The 17,398-nt window shown below is 46.0% G+C and overlaps 1 protein-coding gene across 1 annotated transcript in view; it reads right to left on the reverse strand.

Annotated features, from left to right (window-relative positions):
* USP31 (ubiquitin specific peptidase 31) overlaps window positions 1–16,696 on the reverse strand; it is an 83,902-nt gene extending 67,206 nt beyond the window's left edge. Inside the window, exon 1 of the mRNA XM_040257778.1 lies at window positions 16,076–16,696. Coding sequence (XP_040113712.1) covers window positions 16,076–16,696 — 621 coding nt within the window. The remainder of the gene's footprint in view (window positions 1–16,075) is intronic.
* Between the last annotated feature and the right edge of the window lie 702 nt (window positions 16,697–17,398).

The raw sequence follows: 17,398 nt of genomic DNA on the forward strand, positions 1-17,398 counted from the left end.
GTAACATTATTAGTTTGTTTTGTTTAAAGTTGTGGATTTTATCAGCGACAGGCAGACATTCAGCAAAGACAGTTATTTTTCCCAAATTAATGTAGATACTTAACCCTAAAATTCACACAGGATTAGTTTCTGAAACCTGACAAAAATGATTCAAAAATCTTCCTGGAGAACTTATAAAGAAGAGCAAGATAACACTTCTTACCCAATAAACTCAGTACTTCTCTGCACTGGTTTTAATCATGTCTATTACTGCAGAACAAAAATAAATGTTCCACAGCAGGAGGGAAAAAAAAAACAGCATGAAAAGACACAAGCAACAACAATGCCATGTGGTACCAATAAAAGTACTGATGAAACAGAATACAAAACTCAAAAACAGGCCACAAAACTCCAAATACGGAGAAGACTTCTATAAATAACAGGGTGATAATAAGGTTGGGGTAACAATACCAGTTAACACTCACTAGCACTGATGATACGTCAGGCCCTCGGCCAAGTTTTTCTCTCTCTCTTTTTTTTTAATGAGGTAGATATATTCTTATCCACATTTTACAAATGAGGAAAATAAGCCCAGAGTTTAGTGCTCAAGGTCCCATAGCTAGTGAGTGGTGCAGCCAGGACTGAAACACAGGCTCTCTGGCTCCACAGCCCAGGTTCTCAACCACTCACTATACTATATAAGATGGGAGATCTCAAACCTGAAAATAAATCCCCACTTTCCACATGCACTAAACTAAACCAAACCCCAACTACTGGAAAGAGAAATATTTCAGAACATAATGGAAAAAACTAACAAAAAATAAAATAGAAAAATTATCCTGTATGAAAGCAGAACTTTTCAGCTGTATAGTAACAAAAACAATAAAGAAAAAGGACAGGTTCAAAAACATTAAAACCTTCTGTAATATACAAAAGTAACAAAGCTAAAAGAGTAATAGACTGAGAGAAGTATCTATATCAAATGGCTCTAAGTTTATGAGGGTGTTGCCTTACACACATCTACACTATTCTATAAAGAGCTATTATAAAGTTTCCCAAAAGAAAAGAACCTTCAAAATCCCAAGGGACGCCATGACCATAAAGTAGGATTTATTTCTGGAACGAGGTGGGTTCAACATACGAAAACCAACCAATGTAATATGCCACATCAAGAGCTCAGTTGGTAAAGAATCCACCTGCAATGCAGGAGACCTTGGTTCAATTCCTGGGTCGGGAAGATCCTCTGGAGAAGGCACAGGCTACCCACTCCAGTATTCTTGGGCTTTCCTTATGGCTCAGCTGATAAAGAATCCACCTGCAATGCGGGAGGACCTGGGTTCGATCCCTGGGTTGGGAAGATCCCCTGGAGAAGGGAAAGGCTACCCACTCCAGTGTTCTGGCTTGGAGAATTCCATGGACACTGTAGTCCATGGGGTCACAAAGAGTCGGACACTACTGGGCAACTTCACTTCAAAATGCCACATCAATAGAATGAAAGAGAACTACCACATAATCATCTCAATTGATTCAGAGAAAGCACATGACAAAATTCAACACTCTCCATGACAAAGACACTCAAACTAAGAGGAAAACTTAATGTGATAAAAGCAGCATCTAAAAAGCGCACAGCTAACGTCACACTCAATTGTGAAACACTGAAAGCTTTCCCCTAAGATGAGGAAACAAGACAAGGATGCCCATTTTCACCACCTCTATTAAACAGAATATTGGAATTTCTAGCCAGAACTAGGCAAGAAAGTGGAAGGGGGAGGCGGAATAAATTAAGAGCTTGGGATTGGCAGTTACAAACAGATAAATAACAACTCTACTGTATAGCACAGAGAACTATATTCAATATCTTGTAATAAACTATACTGGAAAAGAATATGAAAAAGAATATATATATATGTAACAACCACTTTGCTGTACACCAGAAACCAACACAACATTGTAAATCAACTAAGCTTTATTTAAAAAAAAAGAAAAAAAGGTAACTAGAGAGAAAGATATAAAATTCTGTTTGCAAAAAAATGATCTTGTATGTAGAAAACCCTGAGGATTCACAGAAAACTGAGACAGCTAATAGATGAATTCAGCAAAGTGCAGGATATAACATCAACATACCAAAAAAATCAGTTCCATTTCTATACACTAGCAATGAACAATCCAAATAGGAAACGATGAAAACAGTTTCAAGTATATAACAACATCAGAAAGGATAAAATAGGAATAAATTTAACCAAGGATGTGAAAAACTTATACATTGAAAACTGTAAAACTTAAGTGACAAAAATTAAAGACAATACATTTATAAAACACACTCCAGTTCATGGATTGAAAGAATAGTGTTGCGATACTGATTCTACACAAAGCAACCTACAGACTTCAGTGCAATCCCTGTAACAATCCCACTGCCATCTTCTGCAAAAATAAAAACCTACTCTGAAGTTCATATGGAATCTTCAGGGACTCCACAGCCAAAACAATCTTGAAAAAGAAGAACAAATTTGAAGGACTCAAACTTCTGATTTCAAAACCTACTACACAGCTACAGTAAACAAAACAGTGTGCTGAAAAACTGACAGGAAACAAAGACAGAGATACAGATCGATGGAATAGAATAGAGAGCTGAGAAATAAACCCGTATATATACACCTGGTTCTTGACAAGGGCACCAAGACCATTCAACAAAGAAAAAGCAGTAGTCTTTCCAACAGTGGTGCTGGGAAAACTAAATACCCACATACAAAATAACTGTACACCATAACAAAGACTCATTCAAAATACGTCAAAGATCTAAATGTAAGAGCCAAAATATAAATTTTTAGTAGAAAACAGGGAAAACTTTATGACATTAAATTTGGCAATGATTACTCGGATATGATGCCAAAAGCAAAGGCAACAGAAGAGCAAACAAAGATGAACTGGACTTCATCACAATTAAAAACTTTGTACACCAAGGGACAGTTATTAAGAGAGTGAAACAACCCACAGAACGGGAGAAAATACTTGCTAATCATACATCATGAGGGATTAACATCCATAATATATAAAGAACTCCTATAACTCGACAATAACAACAAAATCCAGTTCAAAAATGAGGAAAGTCCTTGGATAGACATTTCTCCAAAGAAGATACACAAATGACAATAAGCACCTGATTGGATAATCCAAGTCAATAGTCAAGTCATTAACTAACGATCCTTAGTCATTCAGTTCAGTTCAGTTCAGTCCCTCAGTCGTGTCCAACTCTCTGAGACCCCATGAATCGCAGCATGCCAGGCCTCCCTGTCCATCACCAACTCCCAGAGTTTACTCAAACTAATGTCCATCGAGTTCGTGATGCCATCCAGCCATCTCATTCTCTGTCCTCCCCTTCTCCTCCTGCCCCCAATCCCTCCCAGCATCACAGTCTTTTCCAATGAATGAGTCAACTCTTCGCATGAGGTGGCCAAAGTATTGGAGTTTCAGCTTCAGCATCATTCCTTCCAATGAACACCCAGGACTGATCTCCTTTAGAATGGACTGGTTGGATCTCCTTGCAGTCCAAGGGACTCTCAGGAGTCTTCTCCAACACCACAGTTCAAAAGCATCAATTCTTCAGCACTCAGCTTTCTTCACAGTCCAACTCTCACATCCATATATGACCACTGGAAAAACCATAGCCTTGACTAGATGGACCTTTGTTGGCAAAGTAATGTCTCTGCTTTTCAATATGCTGTCTAGGTTGGTCATAACTTTCCTCCAAGGAGTAAGCATCTTTTAATTTCATGGCTACAATCACCATCTGCAGTGATTTTGGAGCCCCCAAAAATAAAGTCTGACAATGTTTCTGTTTCCCCATCTATTTTCCATGAAGTGATGGGACCAGATGCCATGATCTTTGTTTTCTGAATGTTGAGCTTTAAGCCAACTTTTTCACTCTCCTCTTTCACTTTCATCAAGAGGCTCTTTAGTTCCTCTTCACTTTCTGCCATAAGGGTGGTGTCATCTGCATATCTGAGGTTATTGATATTTCTCCCGGCAGTCTTGATTCCAGCTTGTGCTTCTTCCAGCCCAGCGTTTCTCATGATGTACTCTGCATAGAAGTTAAATAAGCAGGGTGACAATATACAGCCTTGACGTACTCTTTTTCCTATTTGGAACCAGTCTGTTGTTCCATGTCCAGTTCTAACTGTTGCTTTCTGACCTGCATATAGGTTTCTCAAGAGGCAGGGCAGGTGGTCTGGTATTTCCATCTCAGAATTTTCCAGTTTATTGTGATCCACATGGTCAAAGGCTTTGGCATAGTCAATAAAGCAGAAATAGATGTTTTTTCTGGAACTCTTGCTTTTTCCATGATCCAGCGGATATTGGCAATTTGATCTCTGGTTCCTCTGCCTTTTCTAAAACCAGCTTGAACATCTGGAAGTTCACAGTTCACGTATTGCTGAAGCCTGGCTTGGAGAATTTTGAGCATTACTTTACTAGCATGAGATGAGTGCAATTATGCAGTAGTTTGAGCATTCTTTGGCATTGCCTTTCTTTGGGACTAGAATGAAAACTGACCTTTTCCAGTCCTGTGGCCACTGCTGAGCTTTCCAAATTTGCTGGCATATTGAGTGCAGCACTTTCACAGCATCATCTTTCAGGATTTGAAATAGCTCAACTGGAATTCCATCACCTCCACTAGCTTTGTTCATAATGGTGCTTTCTAAGGCCCACTTGACTTCACATTCCAGGATGTCTGGCTCTAGATGAGTGATCACACCGTCGTGATTATCTGGGTCATGAAGATCTTTTTTGTACAGTTCTTCTGTGTATTCTTGCCATCTCTTCTTAATATCTTCTGCTCCTGTTAGGTCCATACCATTTCTGTCCTTTATCGAGCCCATCTTTGCATGAAATGTTCCCTTGGTATCTCTAATTTTCTTGAAGAGATCTCTAATCTTTCCCATTCTGTTGTTTTCCTCTATTTCTTTGCACTGATCGCTGAGGAAGGCTTTCTTATCTCTCCTTGCTATTCTTTGGAACTCTGCATTCAGATGCTTATATCTTTCCTTTTCTCCTTTCCTTTTTGCTTCTCTTCTTTTCACAGCTATTTGTAAGGCCTCCTCAGACAGCCATTTTGCCTTTTTGCATTTCTTTTCCATGGGGATGGTCTTGACCCCTGTCTCCTGTACAATGTCATGAACCTCCATCCATAGTTCATCAGGCACTCTATCTATCAGATCTAGTCCCTTAAATCTATTTCTCACTTCCACTGTATAGTCATAGGATTTGATTTAGGTCATAAAGAAATGCAAATCAAAACCACAATGAGGTAACACTTCATACATGCTAACATGGTTATTATTTGAAAAAAATGGAAAACAGCAAGTGCTGGCAAGGATGTGGAGAAATTGGAACCCTCATGCTTTGCTGGTGGGAATGTACAAAGGTGTGGTCACTGCGGGAAACAGTTTTACAGTTTCTCAAAAAGGGGGTTGAAAAGAGTCAGACACAGCTGAGCGACTTTCACTTTCACGAGGCAAATTGCCCAACAGAAGAGGACTGGATGATTAAATTATCACTTAGCAGTATGACACCATATGTATCATTAAACATTAAACAATATAATGACTACAATTTAGAAACATGGGAAAAAGTTTTATAGGTCGCATGAAAAAAAAATCAATCCAAAGCAGCTTGGCCAGAAGCTACGTAAAATGTGTACCATATATGTAGACAAGTACAAAATGTAGACAAGTACCATATATGTAGACAAGTGCAAAAATGTAAACTGATGGCGCTTCAAGGCAACACGTTCAGTAGAGTGAGAACATGAATGTTATCATCACACTGCCCTGAGTTGAAGTTCAAGCTCTGTCGCTGGGAACGTGTAGAGAACCAAACTAGATCAAGGTCAGAGATCTAACCTTGCCCAAAGCATTACTCCCCACCCCATCCACCACCCTACCCTTCTGCTCCAACCACACTAGACCTTGAAACTTTTTGAATAAACCAAGTTGTCTGAGGTTCTAAGCCTTTGAACATGATGGGTTTTCCACCCTGTTTCCAACAGGCCTTTCCCACCTCTCCCTTTATCCACCAAGAGGATTCCTACCAAATCCTTCCCAACTCAGCCCAGGGGGCATGTCTCCAGTCCCCCACCACTCTTAGATTCCCCCTTTAGGTTTGCACGGCACTTCCGTACACACCTCTATCACAGCACTCATCCGACCCTACTGCAACTGATTCTTTACCCCTGCCTTCCCTTCTAGACCCAGAACCTTACAGGCATGGGCCATCTCACTCATCCTCGTACAGCCCGGTGCCTCCCAACACAGGACCAGCACAAGCAACGTGCTCAATAAATCTGTAGACTTAATGAATTGTGTCTACAATACTTCAACCTGAATTTGACTCTTAATGGATACAAACTGATATTTCTGCAGCTCTACACTGTATTCAGGGCTAAGAGAAGGAAGTCAACCAAAATAAGACAAGCTTCATGACTCAGCTTTCTTGGTTTTCCGCCTATCTCTCTGCTCCCTTAACAAGTCCAACAAGTCCTTCCCTCCTCCTATCCCCTTATTTTTAGTTTTCCCCAAGGGGCTGGCCGTGGGCTTCTGACTACACACTCAATACTCCTGGCTTTAGTTCACCTCTATGCAGCTGAATTCAAGCTATTAAGATTCCTTCTTAGATATTCCATGACCCCCGACCTCACATGTTCAAATTACAGTCATGATCTTCTCTGCCCTCAGTGCCCCTTTTTGGACAGCTCCATCTCTGCCGGCACTCCCCTTATTGTCTCCATCACCCAGGTCTGACCCTGGTGTTTCCTTTATCTCTCCATCTCTTAGCTGGTGTTAATCGCTCAGTCGAGTCAGACTCTGCATTCCGAAGAACTGTAGCCTGCCAGGCTCCTCTGTCCATGGAATTCTCTAGGCAAGAATACTGGAGAGGACAGCCAGTCCCTTCTCCAGGGGATCTTCTGGACCCAGGGATCAAACCCGGGTCTCCTGCATTTCAGGTGGATTTTTTATCGTTTGAGCCACCAGGGAAGCCCCAGTGGGGTCTCCTTAATGATATCACAACACCCTCTAAAACGTCTCTGGATTCACCCTTTCCTCCTCCTCCTCACGTCACTCCTATGACTGCCCTTTCCAAACCCTTACTTTCTCCTCCATCGTATTCGATTTTGCTCACCATCAGACCCATTTTTCTGAAACATCTTTTTTCATCAAACCAGAGTCTGCCCAGCTCAAGAAGCCTCCGTTGAATCACTGCTGACTACTGCCTCAGGGCTAAATAGTTGTGGTAGGCTGTGGCTCAGACGGTAAAGCGTCTGCCTACAATGCAGAAGACCTGGGTTTGATCCCTGGGTCTGGAAGATCCCCTGGAGAAGGAAATGGCAACTCACTCCAGTACTCTTGCCTGGAAAATCCCACGGATGGAGGAGCATGGTAGGCAACAGTCCACGGGGTCGCAAAGAGTCAGACACGACCAAGCGACTTTACTTTCACGGCCACACCTAATCTGTCCCCTTCCACCTCCTCAGCCATCTACATTTAATTCCCCTTCTCACCAAATCAGTGGTTCTCAACCAGGGGCAATTTTGCCCCCCAGGGGACATCTGGCAAAGTCTGGAGACAGTTTAGATTGTCATGTGGGGGCAGGAGAGAACTACCCGCGCCTAGTGGGGACAGGACATGCACGCTGCCGAGCATCCTGCAACACCAGGACAGCCCCCACAGCAAAGACTCACCCGGCCAATAATGCAGGTATGTCAACAGGGCCACGGGTGGGAAAGCCGCTCCAAATCCCAGGGCCCCGCAGCAGAGAGCCCAGGGCCTCCTGACCCCAGACGCTGTGCCTTTACTCAGATTATTCCCCAACAGTCTGAAATGGCATCTCTCTCTCCTTTAATGGGCCAAGCTTTATTTATCTTCAAATCCCATTTCTAAGCTACTTCCCACAGTTTTAAATATCACCTATAGACCAATGAGTCCCAAATCTTTATCTCTAGCCAGTCCCGATCTTCTGAACACCAGACTCCCTTATCCACCTGCCGACTCGACACCTCTCGAGTGTCGTATTTAACCCATCTGAAACTGAATTCCAAAGCTGCTGCTCCTCAAGTAAGTGCACAGCACCAGTAATCACCCTGCTGCTCAAAAGAAACGCCAGGGACTTACCCTGACTGCTCCCCTCTGCCTCAGCGCCTTCCCTGGAATCAATCCTTTTGCAAGTCCTGTCGAGTCTACCTCCAGATATATCTCAGCTCCATCTGCTTCTCCATCCCATGCCCCACCGGTAGGTACCTTTACCTTCGCAAAGCCTCCTAACTGGCCTCCCTGCTTCCAGCCTGTGTTCACTATTCAGACTCAGAACGCGATCACTTTACGTTTCAAGATCATGCCAGAACTCTGCTTAAAATCTGCAACAGCTCCCCACTGCTCTTAGAATCAAATCTAATCCCCTCATCTTGCCCTACAAGGGGGTCCTATAGGCCCCACCTCTGCACACCCAGCCCCCTTTCCAGCTTCATCTATCAGATGCCCCATCTAGCTCTCTAAGCCATGAAAAAGGCCTGTCAAGACTTTCAATTGTACCCCCAGCCCTGCCCCTGCAGAGCCTTTTGAATACATTTTAATCTCCCTACCTGGTCATTATTCTCTCTCATACACCTTAGCTTTTTCTTCTTAGCTCTAATGATTTTGTTTTTCTATTTATTTTTGGTTGTGCTTCGTCTATGCTGCTGTGTGAGAGCTCTCTCTAGCTGCAGTGAGCAGGGGTCGCTCTCTAGATGCACTCACTGGGGTGCCTCTCCTGTTGCAGCGCACAGGCTCCAGAGCACACAGGCTTCTGGACCTGCGGTTCCCAGGCTCCAGAGCAGACTCAACAGTCGTGGCGCACAGGCATAGTTGTTCCGCTGCACGTGGGATCTTCCTGGAACAGGGATCAAACCTGTATCCTCTGCACTGGCAGGCGGACTCTTAACCACTGAACCCCCGGGGGAGTCCTCTAATAAATCTAAAATTTTACATTTTACATTTACCAGTGTGTGCTGATGACTACATCTGCCTCCTCTGTAACAATAAAAGCTTCAGGAAGGAATGGACCATGGGATCTGGCACTATTTTTTCACATTACCATGCTGTTTGGTTTACCCCTATATACCCAATGACTGGGGCCTCCCAGGTAGCTCAAAGAATCTGCCTGCTAATGCAGGATATGAGGGTTCCATCCCTGGTCAGGAAGATCCCCTGAAGAACGAAACGGCAACCCACACCAGTATTCTTGCCTGGATAATCCCATGGACAGAGGAGCCTGGCTACAGTCCATGGAGTCACAGAGTCAGACACAACTGAACATGCACACATACCCAATGACTAGCGCAGCACGCGATATGAAGTTAGGAGCTCCATAAATTCATACATTTGTAGAAGCTTAACAGCCAACAATGAATGAATGAATCTTCTACTTACACTTCTGCTCACCATGATTTCACCATTCTCTGAACCCCCTCTGAACTTTACCAGTCAATACAATTTTTAAAAAATTTCCCTATAAAACTGGTAAGTTCTCTGATGGCTAGAACTCTGTCCCAGAATCCTCGCAGTTAATCCTCTATCCCCAACCCCTCCCCTAAACCAGTCCCTTTGTACACAATAACTGCTCAGTAAACATGGTGTAAGTCAGCAAACATGCGATTCCACAACTGCCCTGTGTATCTCTGTTCCCCAACTAGTCTTCTTTACACTTTTCTTGCGCTTTCTCATGAAGCTGCACACATCAGCTGGGCATGTACTGGAGAGAGAGCCACATGCTGAAGAAGCGTGGAGAATAGGCATACCTAGAGGAACAAACCTGACCCACATGAAAGTAAGTTTGAAAATTGATGAATAGGGCAGCCACTTGTAAGAGGAAACACGTCAGGGGCGAGGCCCTAGCATGCAGCATGGATGGGTCAGAGTCTTGTCCTGCAGGCTTTGGTTAGGCAGTCTGGAGAGGCCCATCTTCAGTGTAAATGCACGTTTCCTCTGACTCAGCAACACCACAGCCAAGACTTACTCCTTAGAAAGGGAGACTAGATCCATGGTGAAGGATTGGCTAGACTGGTTAAAAACTATACAACCAAAACACCATGAGTGGGCTTCTATTGTGTGTGCCAGCCATGAAGTCATGCCCGGCTCTTTTCAACCCCATGGACCCACTACAGTGGGCCAGGCTCCTCTGTCCGTGGAATTCTCTAGGCAAGAATACTGGAGTGGATTGCCATATCCTCCTCTAGGGGATCTTCCTGACCCAGGGACTGAACTCGAGTCTCCTGCACTGCAGACAGATTTTTTACCATCTGAGCCAGCAGGGCATCTATACAACTGTTAAAAAGAATGACAAGGACCTAGATGTTATTAACAAAAAACAATGAAAGCTATGCTGTCTGTGATACAATTTCAAGTCCAGGATAGGGACATAAAGGAAAGCAAGCTGCAGGACTCTATGGGGAGTGCGAGCCCATCGATGCAGAAGATGTGTCTGTTATACGCATTTAAATGGTCTGAAAGGAGAATTTTTTAAAGACTTCCAAAAGTACCTAAGCCTCAGGAGCAACAGCACATGCATAAAGCTAGCTGTAGCTGACCTTATTTTCACTACGATTTGGCACTGCAAACTTAGAGGGGAAAAAAATGCTGCATGTTTCAGCACGTCCACCCAGCCTGTTTGTACATTTTACGTTGAGACTTGTTGTTTCAGTGGCTGTGCTGATAAGGAAACCACAGAACCAGAGCTGTGTGTGTGCACTGGCATGGGGGAGGTGGGGGTGGTGACAAACTCGCAGTCAGAACTCTCCCTCAACCTCTGGCCAGCAGGTGAACCTCAGTTTCCTCACCCAGAAAGGCTGAGGATCACTCACACCTCACCCGAGTCTTCTTCCAAGTCTACGATTTGATGACAATCTCACTGCCTTTCTCCTTCAAAGCTTTGGAACTCACAAACAGAGGTGACCGCATTTGACAGAGAAGGAAACAGACCAGGAAGGGACGGTCTTTCTATTTAATACTGTCATAAATCAGAAGGTGAGCAACCCAATTTCACTTTGTTTCCTACTTTTCAAATCAACCTGAGGGACACCCTGAAGTCAGATTACTTCTTAGGAACCACTGTGAGATGTCAAGCACTAAACTGCTTCATACAACCAGGAAAACTTTCACCATAGGTCTGTACATAAAATCAGAGCTCCCCAGTATAAAGTCCGTGACAAAGTAAGTTGTGAATCCGAGCCAGTGGAAGCCTGATTGCTAAACTGTCTGCCACTACTCATTTATACACATATACTCCATTTGTAACCATTTACACACATATACTCCCTTTGTAACCCAAGAACTCTCACTAATAAATAAGCACCACCAGGCACCAAAGTTCAAGGAAAAAAATGTAGGAGAGAAAATTCGATTCATCAATTACTTTTTGTTTTACAGATTTGGAAGGAGTCCCCATAGTTCTTTTATCAGTAGACCACTCTGTTCCAGTTGTTCTTTGGAAGCACAGTTTGAAAACTGCTGCTATGAAACCTATCTTTGTTACTTGAAAGATGACCATTCGCCTTTCACTTACTGCAAAAGGGCAGTGAGTACTAGAAATCAGAGAGCATCTGTACAAACCTGGAACACCCAAGTGAGCATCCTATGAAAGTGAGGACAATACACTTATTTTCTCTTAGAACACTGAGCACTCAAGTTTCAAAATGATTTACGTACCCTTTACTAATAAGACAGTGATCCAAGGATCCTGCCAGTAAAGTCTCTTTTACATGACTTGTGCGCAGTCATGTCTAGCTTTTTGCCACCCCATGGACTGTATGTAGCCCACCAGACTCCCCTATCCACAGAATTTTTCAAGCAAGAATACTGGAGTGGTCACTGCTTCCTACTCCAGGGGCTCTTTCTGACCCACGGATTGAACCTGTGTCTCTCGTGTCTCCTGCACTGGCAGGTGGATTCTTTACCATTGAGCCACCTGGGAAACCCATGTTGTATGACAGCCCCAAGTCTGGAATCACCCCATTAGTTGCCAGCAGCAGCCCCACCCCAGCTGTGATACCCAAATGGGTCTCCAGACATCACCAAATGTCCCCAGGACTGGGAGGATAGGGAAGGCAGAAGTGCCCTGGCTGAGAACCACTACTTTAAGAGCAGGAGAAAAATGTCTGCGCAAAAAGAGAAAAAGATATAAGTGGCTGCTAGAGAAGTTTCTTAAAGTTTACCAAGATTGGACCACTCAACTTTTTTCATTCTGGAAAATGAAAATCCAACCGTAACAACCATCCAGCTTACCCAAAACCAAAAATCGGTTTTCCTGGCAAGCTCCTAAGGCTGAAATCAATGTAGTTAGACTCCTAATTGAAAATGTTACAAACAAAATTGTTAGTAACTTGAAGTCGTAAGTCAACAAAAATACATTCAAAGACAAATTAAGCATTTTTTTTAAGCTTGCAAGGCAAATTATCTCAAGATGGTAAATTGTTTTTTAGCTCCTCTGTCAACTGGTAGTGGCTGCCTGGAGCCCAGAATTCAGCAGGGTTCTGAATGTGAGCTTGAGAGAAACGAATCTGCCTCAAATATCAATGCCCGCCACCAACAGGAGAGGGGAGCGTGGTGATGGGTGTGTCAGCATCCACTGGCTTCCTGTTCAACGTTCTTTGTTTTTCACAGGTGCAGAGTCTTCCCCAACTGAGAGTGCCTGGCACAAGGCAGGTGAGGCACTTTGGTGGGCTGCCTACGAGAAAATCCCCTCCTTTACTGTCTCTTCTTTTAAGCCAGGAAAATCACATTCCACCTTCCTGCCTCCGTGGCAGCCAGGGGCAGTCAAGCAACATGATTATAGTTAATGAGATGTCAGCAGAAGCCTGTGGAGGGGGCTTCTGGAGGAACTTTTATTTCCCTAATGACTTCCTGTCTTGCCTGAGTAGAATGCCCTGAGGTGACAAACATTAAGGAAAACAGCCAGTAACAGCTAAGAACAGCAGAATGGAAACACAGAAATGGTCTGGGTTCTAAGTGGGCCCATTAAGCCACTGCACCACCTGAGAACCACCTAGCTCTAGACTTCTCACAGGTGAGCTAATTCAACATCTTTATTGCGTAAGGCAAGGGCTTCTCCGGTAGCTCAATTGGTAAAGAATCCACCTGCAGTGCAGGAGACCCTGGTTCAATTTCTAGGTCGGGAAGATCCCCTGGAGAAGGGACAGGCTAATCACTCCAGTATTCTTGGGCTTGCCTGGTGACTCAGATGGTCAAGAATTCGCCTGTAATGCAGGAGACCTGGGTTCAATCCCTGGGTTGGGAAGATCCCCTAGACGTGGGCATGGCAACCCACTCCAGTATTCTTGTCTGGAGAATCCCCATGGACACATGAGTTTGTGTAAGCTCCAGGAGTTGCTGATGGACAGGGAAGCCTGGCGGGCTATAGTCCATGGGGTAACAAAGAGTCAAATACAACTGAGCAACTAAGCACAGCACAGACTGCTTAAGGAACCCTCATTGGGGTTCGCTCTTTCTAGGCTAAATGCATTCCTAACTCACTGAATAAACCTTCAAAAGAAGGAGGAGAATGAATGAATGCAAAGTGAAATCTACTAAAGGTTCAGAAGATTACATTTTTAAAAAACAGGGTCTCTAAGAATCTGTTCGACTTTGCCAAAGCATACTTTTCTAGAATTATTGACCCATTTCTGTGATCGCTTTTTAATGGACAAAAAAGTGAACACAACCTCTTAAAAAGCAATGAAAATGTTCACATACAAAAACGCTGTAGAAATTGATTTTCACATTTTGGAACAGAAAACCAAATTTAAGACACTGGGCCATGACCTTGCAAAGTTGGCAACTGCTGTGGCTACTTTCAGGCACATGCAAAAAGAAAAAGACTGATAGTAGCTGGTGGGCTGGCATTCTCTCCTATTTTCTTATTTTGAGTTCTCTGACATGAATCTCTTTTTTTTTCCAGTCCCTATCCCTATCCCTGTAGTATTTCCATTCAAATTTCCAAGATCAAATAGCGACCACTTTTTAAAGAAAAACAGGGTAGAGCAACATAAATAAAATGTAAGTAAAATGTATTAAAAGAGCAGGAGAGTGTTGTTCCAAAGCAAGAAAGTAGGTCCTCGACCAAGAGCTGATTCCTTAGATAGCTGACCCTTGTATATTTTAATCAAATCATTTGCTTAAATAGATGTATTTTAGAAAGAAACTTCCTAGCACCAACGGAAAGCCAGTACCATCTGCCATAAATAGAAGACAAATGTAAAAACAAACCCAATGAAAACATATTCAGTTCTAGCTACTGTTGCCTACTCAAGTCTCTAAACTGGAAGCTTGTTCTCTGTTATTTAAAAAAAAAAAAAAATGATGAGGGAGTGACCAATAACTGTTACAGACGTGCTATCACCAAGCGGAGACTTTCTCTTTGGTATGATCAAAAAAAGAGAATAGAAAAGGAATTAACTTTCTTACTGTGTGCTTTTCTTCTATTTATACGTTTCTCACCTGAATCCCAAATCATCCCAACAATCCCAAATCATCCTTCTCTTTTGCTTAGAATAAGAGCCCATTTCCTATTACAGCCTAAATGATCCTACACCATCTGGCCCCAGCCCTCCACTCACTCTGCTCTCGGCTCTCACGCACCCACAAAGATCCAAGGGCCATATCGAGCCCACTGCCTGTTTCTGTACAGCCCACGAGCAAACAATAGTTTGTAGAGATGAATACTTGCAATCAATTTGATGACAGGGAACATTAATTTTGAACTCCAATTAAGCTAATCATTGTCCTCTCCGGAAAAAAAATGAAAGTCCCATTATTCTCCTTGGTAGAGCTGTATCACAAAATACTGTATTCAATTATTATAGGCAGTAAAAAAAAGTAGAAATGTGTTTTCTGTTGTTATATAAATAACTACCTCCTATTCCCGATTTTGCATTTTGACCAGCAGAGCCTAAAATATTTGCTGTGCAGCCCTTTACAGAAAGAGTGCGCCCATCCCAGAGCTACCCTGTCGATCAAGGGCACCAAGTTCTTTCCCATCTCAGGGCGTCCGCACTTTCCTTACTCCCGGGAACCGCTCTCCCCGGAGATCCTCAAGGAGGGCTCTCCCTGTGGTCAATCAGAAAGTCTCAGAAAGTCACTTCCTCCGAGAAGTCGCCCTAATCCTTTCCCCTTCCCATGTAATGTACCCCGCCAGCACATGAGTCACATCGCCAGCTTGTACCTCCTTCAAACCACTACCTGACATTACCTTGTTAACTTATTAATAAAACTTTTTAATAATAAAAATAATAATGGCAGCAAACACTCATAGTACTACACACAATGAAAACACTTTACGTACCAGGTTGAACCCTATAATTACTGCCAATCTGTAAGACAGAACGGTCAACAATGGGTAACTTCATAGGGTTCAACCCAACATACCAACTTGTAAGCAGCTCACAACCCAACATCTTATCAACTTGTAAGCTGCTCACGACCACCTAATGAAGTAGGTGAAGTTGACGTCGCTTAGTCGTGTCCGACTCTTTGCGACCCCGTGGACTGTAGCCCGCCAGGCTCCTCTGTCCATGGGATTCTCCAGGCAAGAGTACTTAAGTGGGTTGCCATTTCCTTCTCCAGGGGATCTTCCCATACCTTCTCCAGGGGATCTTCCCAACCCAGGGATCGAACCCGGGTCTCCTGCATTGCAGGCAGACGCTTTATCCTCTGAGCCACCAGGGATAGAGCAGAAATCTGTGGCCCAGAGAGGCTGAGAAACCTGCCCGAGGTCACACCGCTTGTAAGTGGCAAAACAAGGATCTGAACCCAAGCTCAACACTCCCATCCCCAAGAATGTAAGTTCCCAGGGAAGCGGACGGTCTTGCCCATTGTTCCATCCTTCCCCTGCGCCCACCGCACGCAGCAAGCCCTTAAACGCGCGATGACTCAATGAATGAACGGCTCTCCTTGCAATCCGCACCATATGCCCGGACTCGCGCCCACTCCTCTTTCTTTAGGCACCCAGAGCATCAGTCCTTCGGCCGCGACGGAAGCGGGGAAGGAAGCCCTGGGCGGGCGGCTGCCCAAGGGCTCACCTTGAAGTCGCGGCTGTGCTGCGGGGTGTACTCCAAGGTCCAGAGGGCCCGCACCAGGTGCGCCAGCTGCTCGGTGACCTCGCCCTGGCCCTGCGCGCCGCGGCCCGCGGGCTGCTCGGGGTCAGGCGAGGGCTCGGGCCGCCCCGCCCGGTACTGGCCGAGCGCCAGGTACTCGGCGAAGAGCTCCGTGTTGCTGAGACACTGCAGCGTGGCGTTCATGAAGCACGTGTTGCCGTGGTTCCGGAGCCCCGCCACCCCGGGCACCGGCTCCACGGCGCAGGCGGGCGGAGCGGGCGAGGCGGGCGGCGGCGGGCACGGCGGCGGCGGCGTGGGCGCGGCGGCCGGCCCGGGCGGGAAGCAACTGCGGAGGCCGCCGCGGTCCGGGGCGGCGCCCTCGGAGCTAAGGTGCGAGAGCGTGGACAGCGTCTTGAGGACGCGGCTCATGAAGCTGCCCACCGAGCGCGCCGACGAGGGCGAGGAGGGCGCGGCCGGCCCGGGACCCCCGGCGCCGCCGGTGCCGCCCGCGCGGCCGCTCCGGAACAGCCGCTTGCTGAAGGAGCGCTTCTCCTTCCCGCCCGCCGCCTCCGGCGGCCCGGGCCCGGGCGCCGTTACCTTGGACATGGCGGTGGCCGCCGACGCTCATCACCGCGCCCGCCCGCCCGGCCCGCGGCCCCGCCACGGCCGCCGCCGCATCCCGCCGCGCAGCGCCGCGCCTCACCGGGCCGGGGGCTCGATGCCCCACACACCTCAGAGCGCCGCCGAGCAAGCCAGCAAGCCAGCTAGCCAGCCGCGGCCGGCTGGGCGGGCGGGTGCGCGCGAGATCCGCCCAGCTGGGTCGCTCACGTGACCCGCCTCCAGCGCTGCCCGCCCAGTGCTGAAGCCGCCGCGGTCGCCATGTTGACTGAGGGAACGGAGCTGCCTCCTCAGTCAAACGCGATGACTGGCGGCTCCGGGCGGGGTCCTGCTGCGTGAAGCCCGAGAGAGGCCATGTCTAGTGTGGGCAAGGTCCAGGCGCCGCCGGGGAAAGCTCGGGTAGCGCAGGGTGGTGGACCCCTGGGGAGGGTCCCGGTCTTGGCTGCTCTGATGGTGAAGGCCTTGGGAAAGTGCATGAATGAGAATGCCGCTTCTTAACTAGATCTTGGAAGAGCTGATGGACATGGTCCTAACGGATCCTGGGCAAGCCAGCCCCGCCCGGCTCCCGAGGGACCCCGACCTTCTGCGTGCCCCTCGAACGCCATCGCAGAGCCTAACACCTTTCGGCAGGCATGTCTTACGGCGCCACTTACCTTTCTTCCCAGACCCCTTTGAGCTCTATATGCCAGG

This window comes from Oryx dammah, unplaced genomic scaffold (genome assembly GCF_014754425.2).
Source record: "Oryx dammah isolate SB20612 unplaced genomic scaffold, SCBI_Odam_1.1 HiC_scaffold_2, whole genome shotgun sequence".
NCBI lineage: Eukaryota > Metazoa > Chordata > Mammalia > Artiodactyla > Bovidae > Oryx > Oryx dammah.